The following is a 20,592-nucleotide window of genomic DNA, read 5'->3' on the forward strand; positions in this document are numbered from 1 at the left end:
TGATGTAATTAATATGTGATTTTTGAAAATAAGGTGTTTGATGTTATTTTTACACGCTGGTTCATATTTTAAACCAGTAATCAATTTTTGGCAAAATTAAGAACTTTTTGAGGGATCATGTAATGTTTTTGAAAACTTATCAAAACAAAATATTTTACGTACACGTTATTGGGCTTGATGGGTCTGTTATAGTAGGATTTTGGACCAAGGTCACTACTTTCTAATATTTTAAAGTTTAGGCCCATTATCCCATCATTCCTTTCATTATTTTCACTCAAAACCCTAGGCTTTCTCCCCACCCCTCTCACGACAGTGCGCGCGCACACACACACACAAAACAGGTTTTTTGCCACGTTTTTTCAAGGAAATTATAAAGGAACGTTGTCCCGTCCCTCCAATGTTCGTCTCTCGTATCGTTTGTGCGAGTTTTCGAGCGTTTAGATGCAAAGACATGCCCAATACCCTCGTTTTCTCATCATTCACATCAATATATTTTTATTTATGTGTTTTTGCATGAAAAATGGCGGATCTACTGATATATGCATTTATGGATTGAATTTACATGGAAAACATCTCACTTTTCTTCTATGTATCTCAAATTTTTGGCATGTATTGAAGAGGCTGCCAGGTCTCGTTGGTTAAGGGTCGTTTTACAGCATGTTGAAATTGTTTTAGATGCAGGGATCAAATCTGGAACAGGTAGTGTAGAGGGTCGACCGCGATCTCATGGTTTGAAGGGGTTATGGGCTCGATCGAGTTTGGTGAGGGGGGCGGCTGTGATCATGTCTGTTCTAGGCCGTTGTTCAGGCTCTGTTGGGTCTAGGTTGGGGTCCTAGATGGTCAATGTAAGGATAGCTCAAAGGATTAGGGGCAGGTGCATGGCTAAGGCACGAGCAAGCCCTTATCGCGCAAGGGTTAGTTGAACCATGCACGTTTTCGTGCAATGGGCTGGAGCCAGAGGCTAGGTTGGTCTATGAGGATTTGGTCTTGGTCCTAAGTTGGTTGGTTTGGGTCTGGTATTGATGGTTTTTGGCTAGATATGAAATTTGAGGCTAATGCAACGCTAGGATTTTCGGCCCATAAGTGCAGAATTTTTGTAACGTCCCAGATTCGATGACTGTCTTTATTGTATCAAGACGAGTCCTTTTAGCGTGCTTATATCCTCACTTACATGCACCCTAGAAAACTTCTCAGGAGGTAACTTATCCAAAAATTGCCCCAAGTCAAGCACGCTTAACTTTGGAGTTCTTATGTGATGAGCTCCCGAAAAGAAGATGCACCTTCTTGATATGAGTAATACATATCAAATCTTTTAAGTCCTACTCAACTGTAAAGTCCCATACTTTAACAGCTTTGGAATCCCTCTCATTATAGTGTAAGATTGGTTCATTCACGTTCCCTTCGCCTAGGAGCCTGCCAAGAGCCGCTCATTGTCCGTGCAACCTCATGGCACTAGCGATCACCCCCCACCCTCTTCGGCCCTGGAACTCACATGCCCACCAGCTTTCGCTTGATTTGTTCCCGAACCACACCGTACTACGAGAGGTCGGCTCTGATACCAACTGTAACGCCCCAGATTCGACGACTGTCTCCACTGTATCAAAACGAGTCTTTTTGGCGTATTTATGTCCACACTCACACGCCCCCTAGTAAACTTCCCAGGGGGTCAACCATCCCAAAATTGCCCCAAGTCATGCATGCTTAACTTTGGAGTTCTTATGTGATGAGCTCCCAAAAAGAAGAAGCTCTTTCTTGATTTGAGTAGAACATATCAAATCTTTTAAGCCCTCCTGAACTGCACAGTCCCATACCTTAATAGCTTTGTAATCCCTCTCATTCCGGTGTAAGATGGGTTCATTCACGTTCTTTTCGCCTAGAAGCCTGCCAAGAGCCGCTCATTGTCCGTGCAACCTCATGGTACCGACGATCACACCCTGCCCTCTTCGGCCCCGGGCCTCACAATTTTCCAGCAGAGTTTCAGAGGTTTTAAAGGGTCTTCAGTGGTCTAGTTTAGGTTGTTTAAGGTCTGGTTAGGTACTATTAAGCCATGGTTAAAGTTTGGGAAGATTGGGTGAGTTTCTGGTTGATTGAGGTTAAAATCGGGATTTCGGTCCGAGTTTTTATAAGTAATAGATAAGATAAAATGTTTTGAAGGAGGTGATTTGATTGTGAATAATATGAATACGAATATAAAATGATACGATGACATGTAAGGCCAAGGCTCAGTTAACGTGTGAGAGAGTTGCTGATGTCCGTGCTGCCTGGTACTATGGTAATACGTAAGATTGATCAATCGACAAAAAACTGATACAAAAGTCATAATTAATGATCTGAATTCGTCTAAGGGGAAAACATATATGTTTATGATGTCAGCAAATGACTATGTTTATGTTTATGAAAGATCATGAAAGTTATGATAATTACAATACATTTCACTGTTGCATATTATGTATATGTATATTTTGTTATCGTGATTATGGTGTGTTGAGTCTTTAGACTCACTAGGTGTGTTTGATGCAGGTGAGCATGAGTTTGAGGAGACAGGAGGTGATGATGACTGATCCGATTGAGTTGGTAGAGCACGAGAATCCGAGGACCTTGCGTTATTTTTGGTAATATGATATTTGAGGATATGTTTAAACTGCATTTTAAACAGTTTATGATTTCATTGTGTTTATGGTTTGGAAGATTGTAGCGTCTTACTTGATACTTTTGTTTTTACAGAGTAGACACGTAGGGTGGTTCATTTCTATGATTTTAACTGCAGTGATTTATTCGGTTGTCGAATTTATTTTTAATAGCATGTTTTGAATTTTTATACATATGGGCGTATGTATATGCTTCGGCCGTGGCTAGATTTAAAAAAAAAATTAGTAGACTTTTAGGGTCGTTTCAGTTGGTATCGGAGCAAGGTTTCCTGTAAAGGGTTGTGCCACTGCCAGCTTCAGAAGTTTATTCATCAAGCCTTAAATCTGTAAGTTTAACTGTTTTAAATGTTTTAATTTTATCACCTGCACGTTTATATGATTTATACGTTTGAATACATATTTATATGTTTATATGATTTGTTGTTAAATGTTTAAAGGATAGATTGGATTGCATGTGGGTTACATTTAAAATCGGACTGTGTTCAGGTATTATGCCTCCCAGACGAGCACCCTGTGATGGTACAAAGGATGGTGATCTTGAAGGTAACAGGGTTTTTCCACCGCCACCACTAGGAGGTCCTGCTACCAGGGTTCTTGAGGGCATAGCTTAGCTGATGGAGCGGGCTCAACAGGCCCCGAGGCTACAGAAGGACGCCTATGATTAGTTTAGGAGGCTGAATCCTAAGGAGTTTTCTGGCACCACCGACCCGTTTGTTCCTGAGGGTTGGATCAGGTCAATTGAGCTACACTTTCGATATCTGAACATGAGGGATGTTGATAGAGTCCGATGTGCCCCTTATATGTTGCGAGACGATGCGTCTCTTTTGTGGGAAGGAGCAGAGCATGGGGTTAATCTAGCTACCCTCACTTGGAATCATTTCAAGGATATGTTCTATGACAAGTATTTCACTATATACGTCAGGGGACGTCGGAATAGAGATTTTATGAGTCTCCGACAGGGGGACACGTCTGTTGCTGATTTCATCAGAAAGTTTGATAGGGGTTGACACTTCGTGCCCCTCATTGCTTCATATGCTGCTGAGAAACTGAGGCATTTTATGGATGGTCTCAAACCCACTATTCGTAGGGACATGATGTTGATGAGGCCAACAGATTACGAGGCTTGCTTGTGCCTATCAGGCTGAGCAATATTTGAGAGACATTGACTTCGAGTTGCAGCGCAAGAGACAATAGACTCAGCAGAGTTCTCAATCCAATAAGAAGCACTTTTCAGGACCTTCCAGGGCTCCGGGGCAACAGAGGCCCCAAGGTCAGTTCAAGAAGCCGGGACAGCAGAATCCAACTCAGAATTCAGGTGCCTCAAAGCCTGAGGAGAGGCAACCGTAAAAGCAATGCAACAGTCTCCACTATGGTAAATGCATGTGGAGAATGTTCAAGTGCTTCATCTGCAAGGAGGAGGGCCAAAAAGATGCGGATTGCCTGAGGAATAAAGAGCCTACTACCGGTAGAGCATATGTGATGCACGCTGAGGAGGTTGAGGCAGATCCAGACATGCTTTGATTACTGGTAACCTATTTACTTAACATTATTATATTGTTCTGATTGCGAGAAATGTTAAATTGGTTAGTAGAACTACTTTGAGAATAAAGAACTTAGAAGAAACTAGGTTGCTTGACCTAAATTAGATGGATTTAAGGGACACCATTGTACTTTGAGAACATTCGGGCATGGAATGTAAACCTTATAATGTATAGGATGGAATTGGACCAACTTAAAAATTATGAAGTGGCTATTACACAAAAACCAAAAATATTATGGACCTATTTGCTAATTTTCGAAATTTTGAGGGCCCAATGATAAATTCGAGAAAAAGCAAGGACTGAATTACGATTTTCAAAAATTCATGTTGGGAAAATTGGGTAATTTTGAGACTATTCAAGGATCATTCGAGGTAATTTTTGAGAATTTTGGGTTATTAATGATATAAGTTTATGAATTTATTAGGCGTAAATGGTTTTAATGTTATATTTGTCATAGGAAGGATATTTATCTCAGGTGTAGCTACCTATGCACTGCTAGATTCAGGGTCTACACACTCATTCATATCCGAGACATTTGTTAAGCGGCTAAAAATTATAGCAGAGGACTTGGATTTGGGCTTTAGAGTTCCTATCCCTTCTGGTGATCAGATGGTTACTACAAAAATAGTGAAGAATCAGGAGCTTCGTTTACAGAAAAATTCCGAACAAGCATATCTGATTGTACTTCCGATGCCTAAGATTGACATCATTCTTAGCATGGACTGGCTGTCTCTGAATGGAGCTTCGATAGATTTCCGGCAGAGGTCAGTGTCTGTTCGACCACCCAACGAGAAATCATTTGTTTTTTGAGGCAGCGAGGAACAAGTAGATGACACATGTTATTTCCTGTATCTGTGCCAGGAAACTTATGAAGAGACGCTGCCAAGCTTTTCTAGCGAGCCTTGTGTCAGTATCTGAGCCAGTCAGTCAAAGGCTAGAGGATGTCGAGGTTGTAAGAGAATTTCCTAGGGTTTTTCCTAAGGACGTTTCTGGCATCCCACCAGATAGAGAGGTGGAGTTTTCCATCGAGATGATACCGGGGACAATGCCAATTTTCAAGGCACCCTATCGTCTAACTCCTGCGAAGATGAAAGAACTGAAGGAGCAGATTCAGGAGTTGTCGGACAAGGGTTTTATTTGCCCAAGTTTTTCTCCATGGGGAGCACCGCTATTATTTGTGAAGAAGAAAGATCTCAGTATACGAATTTGCATTGATTATAGGGAGATGAACAGAGTCACCACCAAGAATAAGTATCTGAAGGACCGACTGTGCTAGTGCCTTCAAAGACACTTCGAACACTATAGTCTCCAATGAGCTGCAATAGCTCGTGTTCTAAGAATATTAACACCGATAAATTAAATCGAGTTTGGTTTAAAACCAAGCGGATGAAACTTGAAGTAATCCTTTGTGAAGAAGACTTTTAAATTAGAAAACATTTTAACTCGTGTAAATCGAATAACTGAAATAGACTATATTAGTTTTTGCATTCTTCGGTTCAGTTATGGTGACAACTGAACTGACGAATACTCTAACTGATCCAAACACTTTGAAAACAGCAGTTAATCAGTTAAATACACAAGATATGTTTATTGATGTTCGAAGACTTCAATTGTTCCTACGTCACCCTTTCTACCTCCACAGGTAGGATCCACTAGAAGACTTTGATTTATACAACACCTTGTAAAAACCAACTCAGCTAGGACTTAAACTACTGCCTAAACTGAACTCCTATCTACGACTGAAGGCAGCACATTCCAGCTAACACTTCTTTAACGTCTATATGTCAAAGACTACATACACAAGTTTAACATCTTTGTGCAATACTGTATTTTGAGTGATTGTGGGGGCTCGTGCTCCTGATTAATCTTTAATGACAAAACAACCAGGATTTATTAATGTAAACAGCGAAAGCGATTAAAAATTTTCCTTTTTGGGCCAATAGAAATTTCGACATGACCTTCCCGTAAGTAGGACATCCCAAAAATTTCCAAACCACACAAACAACATTTATATACTCGAAATAAAGTCATAACATCAATTCACAACCCTATAGCCGCACTGGCCAGGACTAAACATATATAGAGCCGGCAAGGCTCGATCACACAACTATCATTACAAAACATCGTAAAAATAACAGTACAGCTACACGGAGCATCTCCCCGAGAAAAGTATAACTCCATAATATAGTATATATATATCTGGGAACTCTCAACCATTACTCGACGATTGGGCACCACTACCTGACGCTCCACCAGACGCGTCAAATCCTCCTGGATAACCTGCTATGGCATCAAAAACAACCACAGCATAAAAAGAAACGAGGGGTCGGGCCCCAGTACGACGAACCAGTAATATTACGACAAATATAACTGACATGAAATAAAATCAAGTAAAATGCAATGAACTGCAATGCAATGCGTGTCGGTAACAACAAAATAATGGATACCAAAGCGGAGTCCAAATGAAACGCATCAGCAACAAGAACAGTGGCCACCCGTGCCAAGACTGCAGCAACGTAATATCATACCGCCACTCATCCATGCACGTAGCATCGAGGGTACGGGAGCGACCCGCTCAGCCCTCATGCAAGTCACCAGGAGTGCTAATCCTACCCACCCACTCCATCGATGACGCAACAACTCGATAGATCAATATCAATAGCAATCAAAGGAGTCAAGGCTCGAAATGCTATGCCACAATAGTATCAACTCAAATAAATGCGTGAATGCAATCACGTATTCACAGAAACACATAAGGCACGCTACAACTCATTACAAAGTACTTAACGTCATTTCACATCATATAGACGTCATAATAAAACAGTTCATGCGTACCTCAACTGACTTTAATTTACCACAAAATATCTTAAATCCTCAAGAAAGTCCGGTAAATGCCAACACAGACAAATCACCTGAATATTAATTTAAATTGTCTTATCATCATATAAAAATTCCAGAACCATTGATTCACTAAAAATCCAATTTCAACAATTTAGGCATTTTAAATTTCTAAATTCTCAATATTCGACTAAAATACCTAAAATCAATTATTTCTATTTTATCGTCGCAAAATATTCTTTTTAGCTTTAAATTACGCTAAACTAATATTTAAGCGACTGCGATAAATTCTAGGTTCACCACACTAGACCTCCAACTTGCACAATTCTGGAACCAACAATAATAACCCAATAATTAATCAATAATGATACATTATTTGAGTCGAAATTGAATTAAATTCACGTGGGCAACAATTCGCACCGAGGTAGCTTGTAATCCGAACAACAGTGGCTAAAATCAAGCCTACACCGAAGCTCACCGGCAACAGGCGGCAAACTCGCCGGAGAAGATGACCTGGATTACGCAGAAAAACGGAGCCGGCGGGTTGTTCTCGAAAATTTGCAAAAGTGGTATTAAAAAGAAGCTTACGACATAAGGAACAAAACCCCTCAATCAATTTTTAGTTTTGAGCGACGAAATACGACGATTTCAACGGTGAAGCCGGCGGCGTTTTTAGACGGGTTTTCGGAAATCACGATTTCACCTAGCAAGAGTGGTATCAATGGATAGCTCTCGTCGAGAGGATTCCGAATATATATTTACTATAATTTTTCGGCGACCGGAGCGGCTAAAATCGAAGGTCAAAGCTTCGAAATTGAAGAAGAATGAAAAACGAAGCTGGCGGAAGTTACGGGAGAGAGAAATGAAGATGATTAACATTTCATCTTTTTTTTATTTATTTAACTTAATACTAAATGGGCTGGGCTTTGGAACATGGGTTGGGCTCTCACATTCTCCCCTACTAATAAAAGATTTCGTCCTTGAAATCTAGTATACACAATATTTATACAAAAGTGGTTTATAAACATTTACCACTGATAGTACATAGGGAAATCAGAATACATGAAATAATTTATTACATTTTCAAACAAATGAGGTCAATCCTGACGCATTTTAGCCTCTAATTCTCATGTAGCTTCTTCTCTCCCATGTCTACTCCACTGCACCATAACCAGTGGAATCGTCTTATTCCTAAGTTGCTTTTCTTTACGATCAAGAATTTGCACTGGATGCTCAACATAGCTAAGGGAACTATCCAACTCCACCTCATCAGTCCTCAAGACATGAGAAGGATCCGGCTCGTACTTTCGTAACATAGATACATGAAACACATCATGTATCGCAGACAAACTCTGTGGTAAGTCCAAACGATAAGCCAAAGTGCCAATCCTCTCAACAATCGCATATGGACCAATATAACGCGGAGCTAGCTTCCCTTTGCGCCCAAATCTCATAGTACCACGAAACGGTGATACTTTCAAGAAAACCTGATCGCCAACCTGAAATTCTAAAGGCCTACGCCTTTTATTAGCATAGCTAGCTTGACGATCCTGTGCTGCTTTCATTCTTTTTCTAATCATTTCAACCTTCTCTTTCATTTCTTGTATAAATTCTGGCATTGACATCTGTTTTTCTCCTACATCTTCCCAGCATATCGGAGATCTACATTTTCTACCGTACAAGGCTTCAAATGGTGCCATTCTGATGGTTGCTTGGAAGCTGTTATTGTAAGAGAACTCAACAAGTGACAATGATTCCTGCCAACCACCCCTGAAATCCATCACGACTACTCGCAACATGTCCTCGAGTGTCTGAATGGTCCTCTCAGACTGACCATCTGTCTGTGGGTGATATGCAGTACTCATCGCCAACTTTGAACCCAATGCTGATTGCAAACTACCCCAAAACTTCGAAGAAAACCTGGGATCACGATCTGATACTATGGTTACAGGCACACCATGCAATCTCACCACATGATCGATGTTCATTTTTGCCATTTTCTTATAAGTACAAGTACGATCATAAGGAATAAAATGGGCTGATTTAGACAATCTATCAACAATCACCCAAATCGCATCACAACCACGATTAGAACGAGGTAGGTGTGTCACAAAATCCATAGCAATGTGCTCCCAATTCCACTGTGGCACTTCAAGACTATGTAACATACCACCAGGTCTCATTCTCTCAGCTTTAACCTGTTGGCACGTCAAACATCTAGCCACAAAGTCAGAAATCTCTTTCTTCATACCTTCCCACCAGTAATGGGATTTCAAGATATGATACATCTTTCTGATTCCAGGATGAACACTGTGTCGACTACAATGAGCTTCTCGAAGTATAGCTTCTTTTAAGTCTATCAAATTTGGAACCACAAGTCTACCATTATAGCGTAGACATCCATCAGAAGCAACACTGAACTTGTCTGATTGACCTGTCTGAGTCAATTCTTTCAATCTATGAACATGTGGATCAGTTCTCTGTGCTGCTTTGATTTTAGAAACAATCTGTGGTTCAACTTGTATAGATGAAACTATAAAGTAGTCGCCCTTAGACTGATAAGTCCATCCTGAAGTTCCCAAATGCTCATGAACCTTTGAAATGGTCAAAGATGCCAACATTTTAGGCTGAACCTTTCTGCTCAAAGCATCTTCAACTTGATTCATTCGCCCTGGTTGGTACTGAATCTCACAATCAAAGTCCTTAAGTAATTCCAACCATCGACGCTGTCTCATATTCAAGTCGGACTGTGTGAAAAGATACTTCAGACTCTTGTGATCAGAATAAATCACAAACTGTTCTCCGTACAGATAATGACGCCATATCTTCAATGCAAACACAATGGCAGCTAACTCCAAATCATGAACTGGATATCGAGTCTCATGTGGCTTCAACTGACGAGATGCATACGCAATCAATCGTCCATTTTGCATCAAAACACAACCCAGTCCATTTAGGGAAGCATCTGTACAGACAACAAATCTACCTGAGCCTGAAGGCAAAGCTAGCACCGGAGATGTGGTCAATTTTTCTTTCAGAGTCCGAAAACTAGACTCACATTCTGCAGTCCATAAAAAACGTCGATCTTTCTGTGTCAACTGGGTCATAGGCCTAGCTATTCTAGAAAATCCCTCAATGAAACGCCTGTAGTACCCAGCTAATCCCAAAAAGCTTCGAATCTCAGACACATTGGTTGGTTTAGGCCAACTGATAACAACTTCAACTTTATTAGGATCAACAGATACTCCTTGTGCAGATATAACATGGCCTAAAAATAAAACTCTGTCCAACCAAAACTCACACTTAGAAAATTTGGCATACAATTGCGCTTCTCTGAGTGTTTGGAGAACTAATTTCAAATATTCTTCGTGTTGTTTCTTTGATCTGGAATAAATCAAGATGTCATCAATAAAGACGATAAAAAATTTATCTATGAATTCCCGGAACACACGATTCATTAAATCCATAAAAACCGCTGGAGCATTAGTCAAACCAAACGGCACGACTAGGAATTCATAGTGTCCATAACGTGTCCGAAATGCTGTCTTAGGAACATCTTCCTCTCGGACTCTAAGCTGATGGTATCCGGAACGAAGATCAATCTTGGAATACACAGAACTACCCTGCAACTGATCAAACAAGTCGTCAATACGCGGCAAAGGATACTTATTCTTCACAGTAGCCCGGTTTAACTGCCGATAATCGACGCACATTCTCATTGTTCCGTCTTTCTTCTTTACAAACAATATTGGAGCTCCCCAGGGCGACATACTGGGTCTGATATAGCCTTTCTCCAGTAAATCCTGTAGCTGTTCCTTGAGTTCTTTCAACTCTGTTGGAGCTAAACGATATAGTGCTCTAGAAATAGGATTTGTCCTTGGCATTAATTCAATGCTAAGATCTATTTTCCTTTGAGGCGGAAAGCCTGGAATCTCATCAGGAAATACATCTGGAAAATCCTTGACAACGGGAATGTCTGAAACTTTCAATCGTTCTTCCCGTGTTGCATCAAGAGCATAGATCAAAAATCCTTCATTGCCGATTGACAACAACCCGAACATTTCCATTGCAGATACTAATGGAATTCGAGACTGTGAATCATAACCATAAAAATTCCATTTGCTGCCATAATATGGTCTAAATCTGACAACTCCATGGAAACAATCCACAGTGGCTCGATAATTCGTCAACACATCCATACCCAGAATACAGTCAAAATCAGTCATGGCTAATTTGATTAGATTTGTTATCATAATATTACTCTCAAATCTAATCACACAGTTCAAAACTATCTCACGGGACATCAAATATACACCAGAAGGAGTAGCAACTGACACAGTATCCAACAAAAGAATAGTAGCAATCTCATGCTCATCAACAAATGCAGCAGATAAAAAATGAATGAGATGCTCCTGTCTATCAATATGCGTGCAGGATAATCAAAAACATAACAAATACCTGCAATCACTCCTCCTGGTGCATCCTGAGCCTGTTCCTCAGTCAAAGCATGGACTTGGGCTTGTTGTGGCCCTAGAAATGGCTGCTGAATAGGACCTCTGGGAGGTGGGTAACTGGATTGCTGAAATGATGGAGTAGGAGCATATGGTCTAAAGACTGGTCCACGGGGAACTTGACCAAGCTGCTGTGGCTGGAACTGCTGTCTCCCTGCATTAGGACATACCCTGGCGTAATGTCCAACCTGACCACAATTATGACAAGTCCCCTGAACTCCTACACATTGGGAACTAAAATGTCGACCACCACATCGATCACAATGCATAGTGCTAGACGACCCAACAGAACCTCCCCCTCGTGCACTGCCTGAACTGGAAGAGTTGGATTGAGACTTCTTCTTGAATTGCTTTCCTTTTACTTTGTACCTCTGCTGTTTGGGTTGTTGGTATGACTATACAGGCTGATATGGAGGTAAATCCACTGGCATTGACATACTACTTCCAGATCCCTGAGAAACAGATGATGGACCTGGTTGTGGGTCTCCTCTGAGCAAACTTGCTTCAATTTTCTTCGCCTTTTCCACTGCTTGAATATACGTATTAGGCGATCCAGTCATTACCAAAGTATGAACAGTCCGCTGCAACCCGTGCAGAAAACATGATAGTTTAGCCTGATAATTCCTGGCAACATGTGGAACATAGGGCAAAAGAGCAGAAAACTGTGAAGCATATTCCACCACTGATTTGTTTCCCTGCACCAACTGATTGAACTCTTCTTCTTTAGCAGCATAATATGATGGTGGTGCATATTCTTGGGTAAAGTGAGCACGAAAAGCATCCCAAGTAATAATTTCACCAGAGTCCTTCATTGCTTCCTCTGTGGCTTCCCACCAGAGTTGTGCTCGGTCTTTAAGTTGGTAGATGGCAAGCTTCAATTTAATATCTTGGGAATACTCCAACAAATTAAATAGATGATTTATAATTTTCAGCCAGCCTGCTGCTTTTTCTCCGCTCTCGTTGCCAAAGAATTTTGGAGGACGTAATTCTTGAAACTGAGAAATTATTAACTGCATTCCTCCAACTTTCTGTGTCAGCTATTCCACTTCTTGCTCAATCGCTACATGTCTAGCTCCAGGTCTTTCAGGTCGAGGAGGTTCTTGGTTCACTTCTTCTTCAACATTTTGAGCGACTTGTCCTCGAGGTCGACCACGTCTACCTCTAATGATATCTGCAAGTCCTCGAACATTTTGCGCCTCAGATTCTTTCGCTATTTTTTTTCCTTTTCTACCTCTTCCTCCAGGTGCCATTCTGCAAGACACGAGGATTAAATCCACAGGCAGATAATAGGTAAAAGAAAGTTATAGGCAATTTCGAAACTACATACCATGCCTAATCAGCTAGTCATTCTAACGCATGTAAATTCAAGCAAATCACACCAAATAATTCAAATAAGAGCAAATAGTCAAACACATGCACAATCATGTTATTTGTGTCTAGACTCAAGTGCCCTAGACTCTAATTCGAGCATATCCCAGTTACGCTCTGATACCAACTGTGGGGGCCCGTGCTCCTGATTAATCTTTAATGACAAAACAACCAGGATTTATTAATGTAAACAGCGAAAGCGATTAAAAATTTTCCTTTTTGGGCCAATAGAAATTTCGACATGACCTTCCCGTAAGTAGGACATCCCAAAAATTTCCAAACCACACAAATAACATTTATATACTCGAAATAAAGTCATAACATCAATTCACAACCCTATAGCCGCACTGGCCAGGACTAAACATATATAGAGCCGGCAAGGCTCGATCACACAACTATCAATACAAAACATCGTAAAAATAACAGTACAGCTACACGGGGCATCTCCCCGGTAAATGTATATTTCCATAATATAGTATATATATATCTGGGAACTCTCAACCATGACTCGACGATTGGGCACCACTACCTGACGCTCCACCAGACGCGTCAAATCCTCCTGGATAACCTGCTATGGCATCAAAAACAACCACAGCATAAAAAGAAACGAGGGGTCGGGCCCCAGTACGACGAACCAGTAATATTACGACAAATATAACTGACATGAAATAAAATCAAGTAAAATGCAATGAAATGCAATGCAATGCGTGTCGGTAACAAAAAAATAATGGATACCAAAGCGGAGTCCAAATGAAACGCATCAGCAACAAGAACAGTGGCCACCCGTGCCAGGACTGCAGCAACGTAATATCATGCCGCCGCTCATCCATGCACGTAGCATCGAGGGTACGGGAGCGACCCGCTCAGCCCTCATGCAAGTCACCAGGAGTGCTAATCCTACCCACCCACTCCATCGATGACGCAACAACTCGATAGATCAATATCAATAGCAATCAAAGGAGTCAAGGCTCGAAATGCTATGCCACAATAGTATCAACTCAAATAAATGCGTGAATGCAATCACGTATTCACAGAAACACATAAGGCACGCTACAACTCATTACAAAGTACTTAACGTCATTTCACATCATATAGACGTCATAATAAAACAGTTCATGCGTACCTCAACTGACTTTAATTTACCACAAAATATCTTAAATCCTCAAGAAAGTCCGGTAAATGCCAACTCAGACAAATCACCTGAATATTAATTTAAATTGTCTTATCATCATATAAAAATTCCAGAACCATTGATTCACTAAAAATCCAATTTCAACAATTTAGGCATTTTAAATTTCTAAATTTTCAATATTCGACTAAAATACCTAAAATCAATTATTTCTATTTTATCGTCGCAAAATATTCTTTTTAGCTTTAAATGACGCTAAACTAATATTTAAGCGACTGCGATAAATTCTAGGTTCACCACACTAGACCTCCAACTTGCACAATTCTGGAACCAACAACAATAACCCAATAATTAATCAATAATGATACATTATTTGAGTCGAAATTGAATTAAATTCACGTGGGCAACAATTCGCACCGAGGTAGCTTGTAATCCGAACAACAGTGGCTAAAATCAAGCCTACACCGAAGCTCACCGGCAACAGGCGGCAAACTCGCCGGAGAAGATGACCTGGATTACGCAGAAAAACGGAGCCGACGGGTTGTTCTCGAAAATTTGCAAAAGTGGTATTAAAAGGAAGCTTACGACATAAGGAACAAAACCCCTCAATCAATTTTTAGTTTTGAGCGACGGAATACGACGATTTCAACGGTGAAGCCGGCGGCGTTTTTAGACGGGTTTTCGGAAATCACGATTTCACCTAGCAAGAGTGGTATCAATGGATAGCTCTCGTCGAGAGGATTCCGAATATATATTTACTGTAATTTTTCGGCAACCGGAGCGGCTAAAATCGAAGGTCAAAGCTTCGAAATTGAAGAATAATGAAAAACGAAGCTGGCGGAAGTTACGGGAGAGAGAAATGAAGATGATTAACATTTCATCTTTTTTTTTTTATTTAACTTAATACTAAATGGGCTTGGCTTTGGAACATGGGTTGGGCTCTCACAGTGATTGTGAGTGTGTGCATGTGTGAGAACTGAACAAAGGATGTTCTCATACACTAAGGGAAAATAGGTTCTATACTAAGTTGATATATCTTGAAGAATTCTCTCACAACTGGGCGTAATGCTTCTTGAAAGCTGATGTGCTGATAAGTGTGCCATTTCTTTTCTTTTCACTCTCTGTCACTTATTTTCTCTATGTTGAATCTTCACTGATCTTCTCTTTACATAGGCAAGAGAAACTGATCATACAGTGAGACTCATTTATTGTATCTATTGCATTTGAATCATCTTCTTGGACTCTGTGTCTTGTCTTTTCGACTTCCTTGCTGAAGCACTTTGTCTTTAGTGCTCTGATGCAACGTCCATAATTGTCTTTTGACTGGACAATAGCTTGTACCTTTACGCACGGCTGGAATCTACTGAAAGAGTGTGTCTTCATCTACAACTGAAAAGTTCCGACTGATGCCTCGAACTGGTAAGCTAAATTGATCTTCAGTTGGGCTGGTGAAATCAGTTGACTTGTCAGTTGAACTGATCTCACTCTCGTTCAGTTGGACTGATCAGCTGGGTTTCTTCATCAGTTGAACACTCTTTCGGCTGGCCAAGTTTCTGAGGTTCTCCTGCTGAATCACCTATCAACTGGACAATCAGCTGGACTGCTCAATCGAAGTAACAGTTAGACTGATTCGGTTTGTGCAATCAGTGGAATCTTCAAATGCGATAAAAACAACTCGACTGATCCAAGATTCTGCACACTAAGGTAGATTATTAGTTAAACAAATTAACAACTTTTGTTATTATCAAAATCAAGATTGCGGACTTGAAAAGTTCTAACAATCTCTCCCTTTTTGATGATTACAAAACTTGAGCAGTTAAGCGCAATATATTCAGTTTGAGGTTTAGTACATTCAAACATCGTTAAAAGCTCCCCCTCAATAACTGAATTAAAGAAGTTTTGAAAAAATATTTAGAAAAGAAAAGCTCTCCCTCTAAAACTGAATTGAAAAACTTTAAGACAAAGGTAGGAGAATACTTTCAGTTGATGAAATAGGGAGAAATTTCTTAACAAGACTGAAAGAAAATCCCCTTCAAAAATTGAACGAAAACCCGTATTAGAAAAATATTTATCTAATCATTCGTTCAAGGTTATAATCATTCAAGCAGTGTAGACAAGAGATCTGGAAATATCCATTCAGTCAAACAACACAAAGCTGAACAAACAAGATGTTTATTTAAATAAATTTCCTTGAATTTACATCTGAGCACATGCATCAGTTGAAAAGGAAAAATTTGCTACAACAATAGCATTATTTAAACAACATCAGATATCAGTTGGTTTATGTGACAGAACTGGATATACAATCAGCTGGTTGCTTGATTGCTAGAAATGCTGCAACGGTTATGAGTTCCATTTGCTAGAGAAATGTGTTAAACTGCTTTGAGCTTGACCCCTGTGCTTAACCAACTGGTCGAGCAGACTCTGACTAGGCTCACATGAAATTCAGCTGGTGATTTAATCGACCAACATCCCAACATGGATGAGTTTCGTCTGAAGAACAGCTGACGTGGTAGGCTTGCAACTGAAGTCTTGTTCAGCAATTTAGCTGTGCATCTTTGCAGATGATTCTCAGTTCCCCTGCAAGATGATTAAAACCCCAAAGCTCGGAGTCTAGTGAATTGGCTACAATGTTAATTGCAGACCAATCCTCTCAACTCTTTGCTAAAGAGCGACATATAAATATTTTCAAATAGTTTTGAAAATTGTATAAAACACTTTTAAATAGATTTTAACACTATTTTAAAGTAACAAATTTTAAAACACAGTTTTCTTCAAATGTTCTTCTTAAAACAACACGCTCTGATACCAATTGAAGGACCGAGTGTGCTAGTGCCTTTGAAGACACATCGAACACTATAGTCTCCAATGAGCTGCAATAGCTCGTGTTCTAAGAATATTAACACCGATAAATTAAATCGAGTTTGGTTTAAAACCAAAAGGAAGAAACTCGAAGTAATCCTTCGTGAAGAATACTGTTAAATTAGAAAACATTTTAACTAGTGTAAACCGAATAACTGAAATAGACTAGATTATTTTTTGCATTCTTCGGTTCAGTTATGGTGACAACAGAACTGAAGAATACTATAACTGATCCAAACACTTTGAAAACAGCAGGTAATCAGTTAAATACACAAGATATGATTATGGATGTTCGGAGACTTCAACTGCTCCTACGTCACTCTTTGTACCTCCACAGGTAGGATCCACTAGAAGATTTTGATTTATACAACACCTTGTACAAACCCACTCAGCTAGGACTTACACTACTGCCTAAACTGAACTCCTATCTACGACTGAAGGCAGCACATTCCAGCCAACACTTCTTTAACGTCTATGTGTCAAAGACTGTATACACAAGTTTAACGTCTTTGTGCAAAACTGTATTTTGAGTGATTGTGAGAGTGTGTGCGTGTGTGAGAACTGAACAAAGGATGTTCTCACACACTAAGGGAAAATAGATTCTATACTAAGCTGATATATCTTGAAGAATTCCCTCACAACTGGGCGTAATGCTTCTTGAAAGCTGATGTGCTGATAAGCGTGCCCTTTATTCTTTTCACTCTCTGTCACTTATTTTCTCTATGTTGAATCTTCACTGATCTTCTCTTTATATAGGCGAGAGAAACTCATCGTATAGTCAGATTCATTTATTGTATCCATTGCATTTGAATCGGCTTCTTGGACTCTGTGTCTTGTCTTTTCGACTGCCCTTCCGAAGAGCTTTGTCTTTAGTGCTATGATGCAACGTCCATAATTGTTCTTTGACTGGACAATAGCTTGTACCTTTACGCACAACTGGAATTCACTGAAAGAGTTTGTCTTCATCTCCAACTGAAAAGTCCTGACTGATGCTTTGAACTGGTTAGCAGAACTGATCTTCAGTTGGGTAGGTGAAATCAGTTGACTCGTCAGTTGAACTGATCTCTCTCTCGTTCAGTTGGACTGATCAGCTGGGTTTCTTCATCAGTTGAACACTCCTTTGGCTGGCCAGGTTTCTGAGGTTCTCCTGCTGAATCACCTATCAACTGGACAAACAGCTGGACTGCTCAATTGCTGTAACAGTTAGACTGATTCGGTTTGTGCAATCAGTTGAGTCTTCAGATGCGATAAAAACAACTAGACTGATCCAAGCTTCTGCACACTAAGGTAGATTATTAGTTAAACAAATTAACAAGTTCTGTTATTATCAAAATCAAGATTGCGGACTTGAAAAGTTCCAACAGTATCCCTTGCTTAGAATCAAAGACTTGTTTGATCAGTTGTAGGGAGCTTCGATTTTCTCAAAGATAGATCTTCATTCAAGATACCATCAGTTGAAGGTGAGAGAGTCAGATGCTCACAAGACGGCTTTCAGGACTCGATATGAACACTATGAGTTTATGGTGATGTCATTCGGGTTGACTAATGCACCGGCGATCATCATGGATCTCAAGAATCGAGTATTTCAGCCGTATTTGGATAAGTTCATCATAGTCTTCATAGATGATATTCTGATGTATTCGAAGACCAGGGAGGAGTACAGTCGGCACTTGAGAACGGCTCTTCAGATATTAGAAGACAAAAAGCTTTTTTCCAAGTTCAGCAAGTGCAAGTTTTGGCTCGAGAGAGTGGCATTTTTTAGGCCACATTATTTCTAGAGATGGAGTTGAGGTAGACCCCAGCAAACTCGAGGCAGTTAGGGATTGGCGAGTTTCAGAGATCCGTAGTTTCTTGGGCCTAGCTGGCTACTACCGGAAGTTTTTTAAGGGCTTTTCTACTAAATCGGTGCCCATGACCGCCTTGAAGAAGGAAAATGCAAAGTTTGTGTGAGGATCAAAGTGCTAGGAGAGCTTTGAGAAGCTAAAGCAATCTTTGACTTCCGCATTAGTTCTAGCAATGCCATCAGGGCAAGGAGAGTTCGTTCTTTATACAGATGCTTCGAATCTCGGTTTGGGCGCAGTTATTATGAAAAATGATCGATTAATTGCTTATGCATCCAAAAAGTTGAAGTTGCATGAGAAGAACTATCCAACTCATGACCTCGAGCTTGCAGCAGTGGTATTCGCTCTGAAGATCTGGTGGCACTACTTATGTAGGGAGAAGTGCAATATTTTCACTGATCATAAAAACTTGAAGTACTTCTTCACCCAAAAAGATTTGAATATGAGACAACGAAGATGGTTAGAGCTGGTTAAGGATTATGACTATGACATTAGCTACCACCGAGGAAAGGCTAATATGGTCGCAGATGCATTGAGTAGGAATAATGCAGTGATTACTCACTTGTCTATTCAGAGACAATTTCAGACAGAGATTCAGAGATTCGAGCTTGCGATTTATGCCAGGGGCGATGCTCCTAGTATTTCTACCTTGACAGTTCAGTCAACTCTGAGAGACATGATTCGAGCAGGTCAGCCTTCTGATGAGCAGATGCAGAAGTGGAGACTGAGGGATTAGTCCAAAGGTCTGAAGTTGTTTTATCTTGAGGATGGTATTGTTCGTTATCGTGATTGACTGTGGGTTCCTAGTGGAGATTCTCTGAGGGAAGATGTAATGAAAGAAGCTCACAGTACTCCGTACTCGATTTACCTAGGGAGTACACAGATGTATAAGGATTTGCAGTCCTTGTATTGGTGGCCAGGCATGAAACGAGATATTTTGCGTTTTGTGTCTGAGTGTTTGACATGCCAGCAGATTAAGTCAGAACATCAGAGGATTGCAGAGAAGCTTAAGCCTCTCTCTATTCCAAAGTGAAAATGGGAGAATGTCACTATGGATTTTGTGGTAGGGCTATCGAGGACGGTTGGATGATTTAATGCCATTTGGGTGATAGTCGATCAACTTACCAAGTCAGCACACTTCCTGTCTATTAAGAAGACTTTCACCATGACTCAGTACACAGAGCTGTACATCAGAAAGATAGTCAGGTTGCATGGGATTCTAGTGTCTATTGTTTCAGACAGAGATCCCAGGTTTACATATTCTTTCTGGAAGAGTCTGCATCAAGCTATGGGTACCAAATTGTTGCTCAGTAAAATTTTCATCCTCAGACCGACAGTCAATCTGAGAGAGTGATTCAGATTTTAGAGGATCTTCTCCAAGCTTGTGTGATCGACTTCCAAGGCAGTTGGGAACCGAAATTACCCCTTTTGGAGTTCACGTACAACAACAGCTTTCAGGCATCTATAGGTATGGCTCCATACGAGGCACTTTATGGGAGAAAATGTCGATCACCTATTTATTAAGATGAGGCAGGAGAGAGAGCATAGTTGGTCCAGATATCATGAGACAGATTGCAGAGCTAGTAGTCAAGATTCGGGATAGAATGAAGATTGCTCAGAGCCGTCAAAAAAGTTATGCGGATAAGCGACACAGAGATCTAGAGTTTGCAGTAGGTGACCACATATTTGTGAAAGTTGCACCTATGAAGGGTGTAATTAAATTTGCCAAGAAAGGAAAACTCAGTGCTAGGTTCATAGGACCATTAGAGATTTAGAGTTTCACTGCCACCGAATCTGGCTGGAGTACATAATGTGTTTCACATCTAGAAGCTGCGAAAGTACATGTTGAATCCC

At 40.3% G+C, this 20,592-nt stretch overlaps 1 protein-coding gene across 1 annotated transcript; it reads left to right on the forward strand.

Moving 5' to 3' along the window:
* The first annotated feature begins 2,202 nt into the window (after positions 1 to 2,202).
* On the forward strand, positions 2,203 to 5,465 carry LOC142530442 (uncharacterized). Its single transcript, XM_075636276.1, has 5 exons — positions 2,203 to 2,272; positions 3,135 to 3,191; positions 4,614 to 4,953; positions 5,051 to 5,138; positions 5,250 to 5,465. Exons 1-5 carry the CDS (start codon positions 2,203 to 2,205, stop codon positions 5,463 to 5,465), a joined length of 771 nt encoding a protein of 256 aa, XP_075492391.1.
* Positions 5,466 to 20,592: the final 15,127 nt, after the last annotated feature.

Source organism: Primulina tabacum, chromosome 17 (genome assembly GCF_025594145.1).
Source record: "Primulina tabacum isolate GXHZ01 chromosome 17, ASM2559414v2, whole genome shotgun sequence".
Lineage (NCBI taxonomy): Eukaryota > Viridiplantae > Streptophyta > Magnoliopsida > Lamiales > Gesneriaceae > Primulina > Primulina tabacum.

What these genes read in the sequence shown, in the direction of transcription:
- LOC142530442 (XM_075636276.1), top strand. Translation starts at nt 2,203, where the DNA reads ATGACATGTAAGGCCAAGGCTCAGTTAACGTGTGAGAGAGTTGCTGAT. An exon ending in AAAGGATGGTGATCTTGAAG is followed by an intron (nt 3,192 to 4,613) that starts GTAACAGGGTTT and finishes TGAATTTATTAG; the next exon opens with GCGTAAATGGTTTTAATGTT. An exon ending in AAAGGCTAGAGGATGTCGAG is followed by an intron (nt 5,139 to 5,249) that starts GTTGTAAGAGAA and finishes CCAATTTTCAAG; the next exon opens with GCACCCTATCGTCTAACTCC.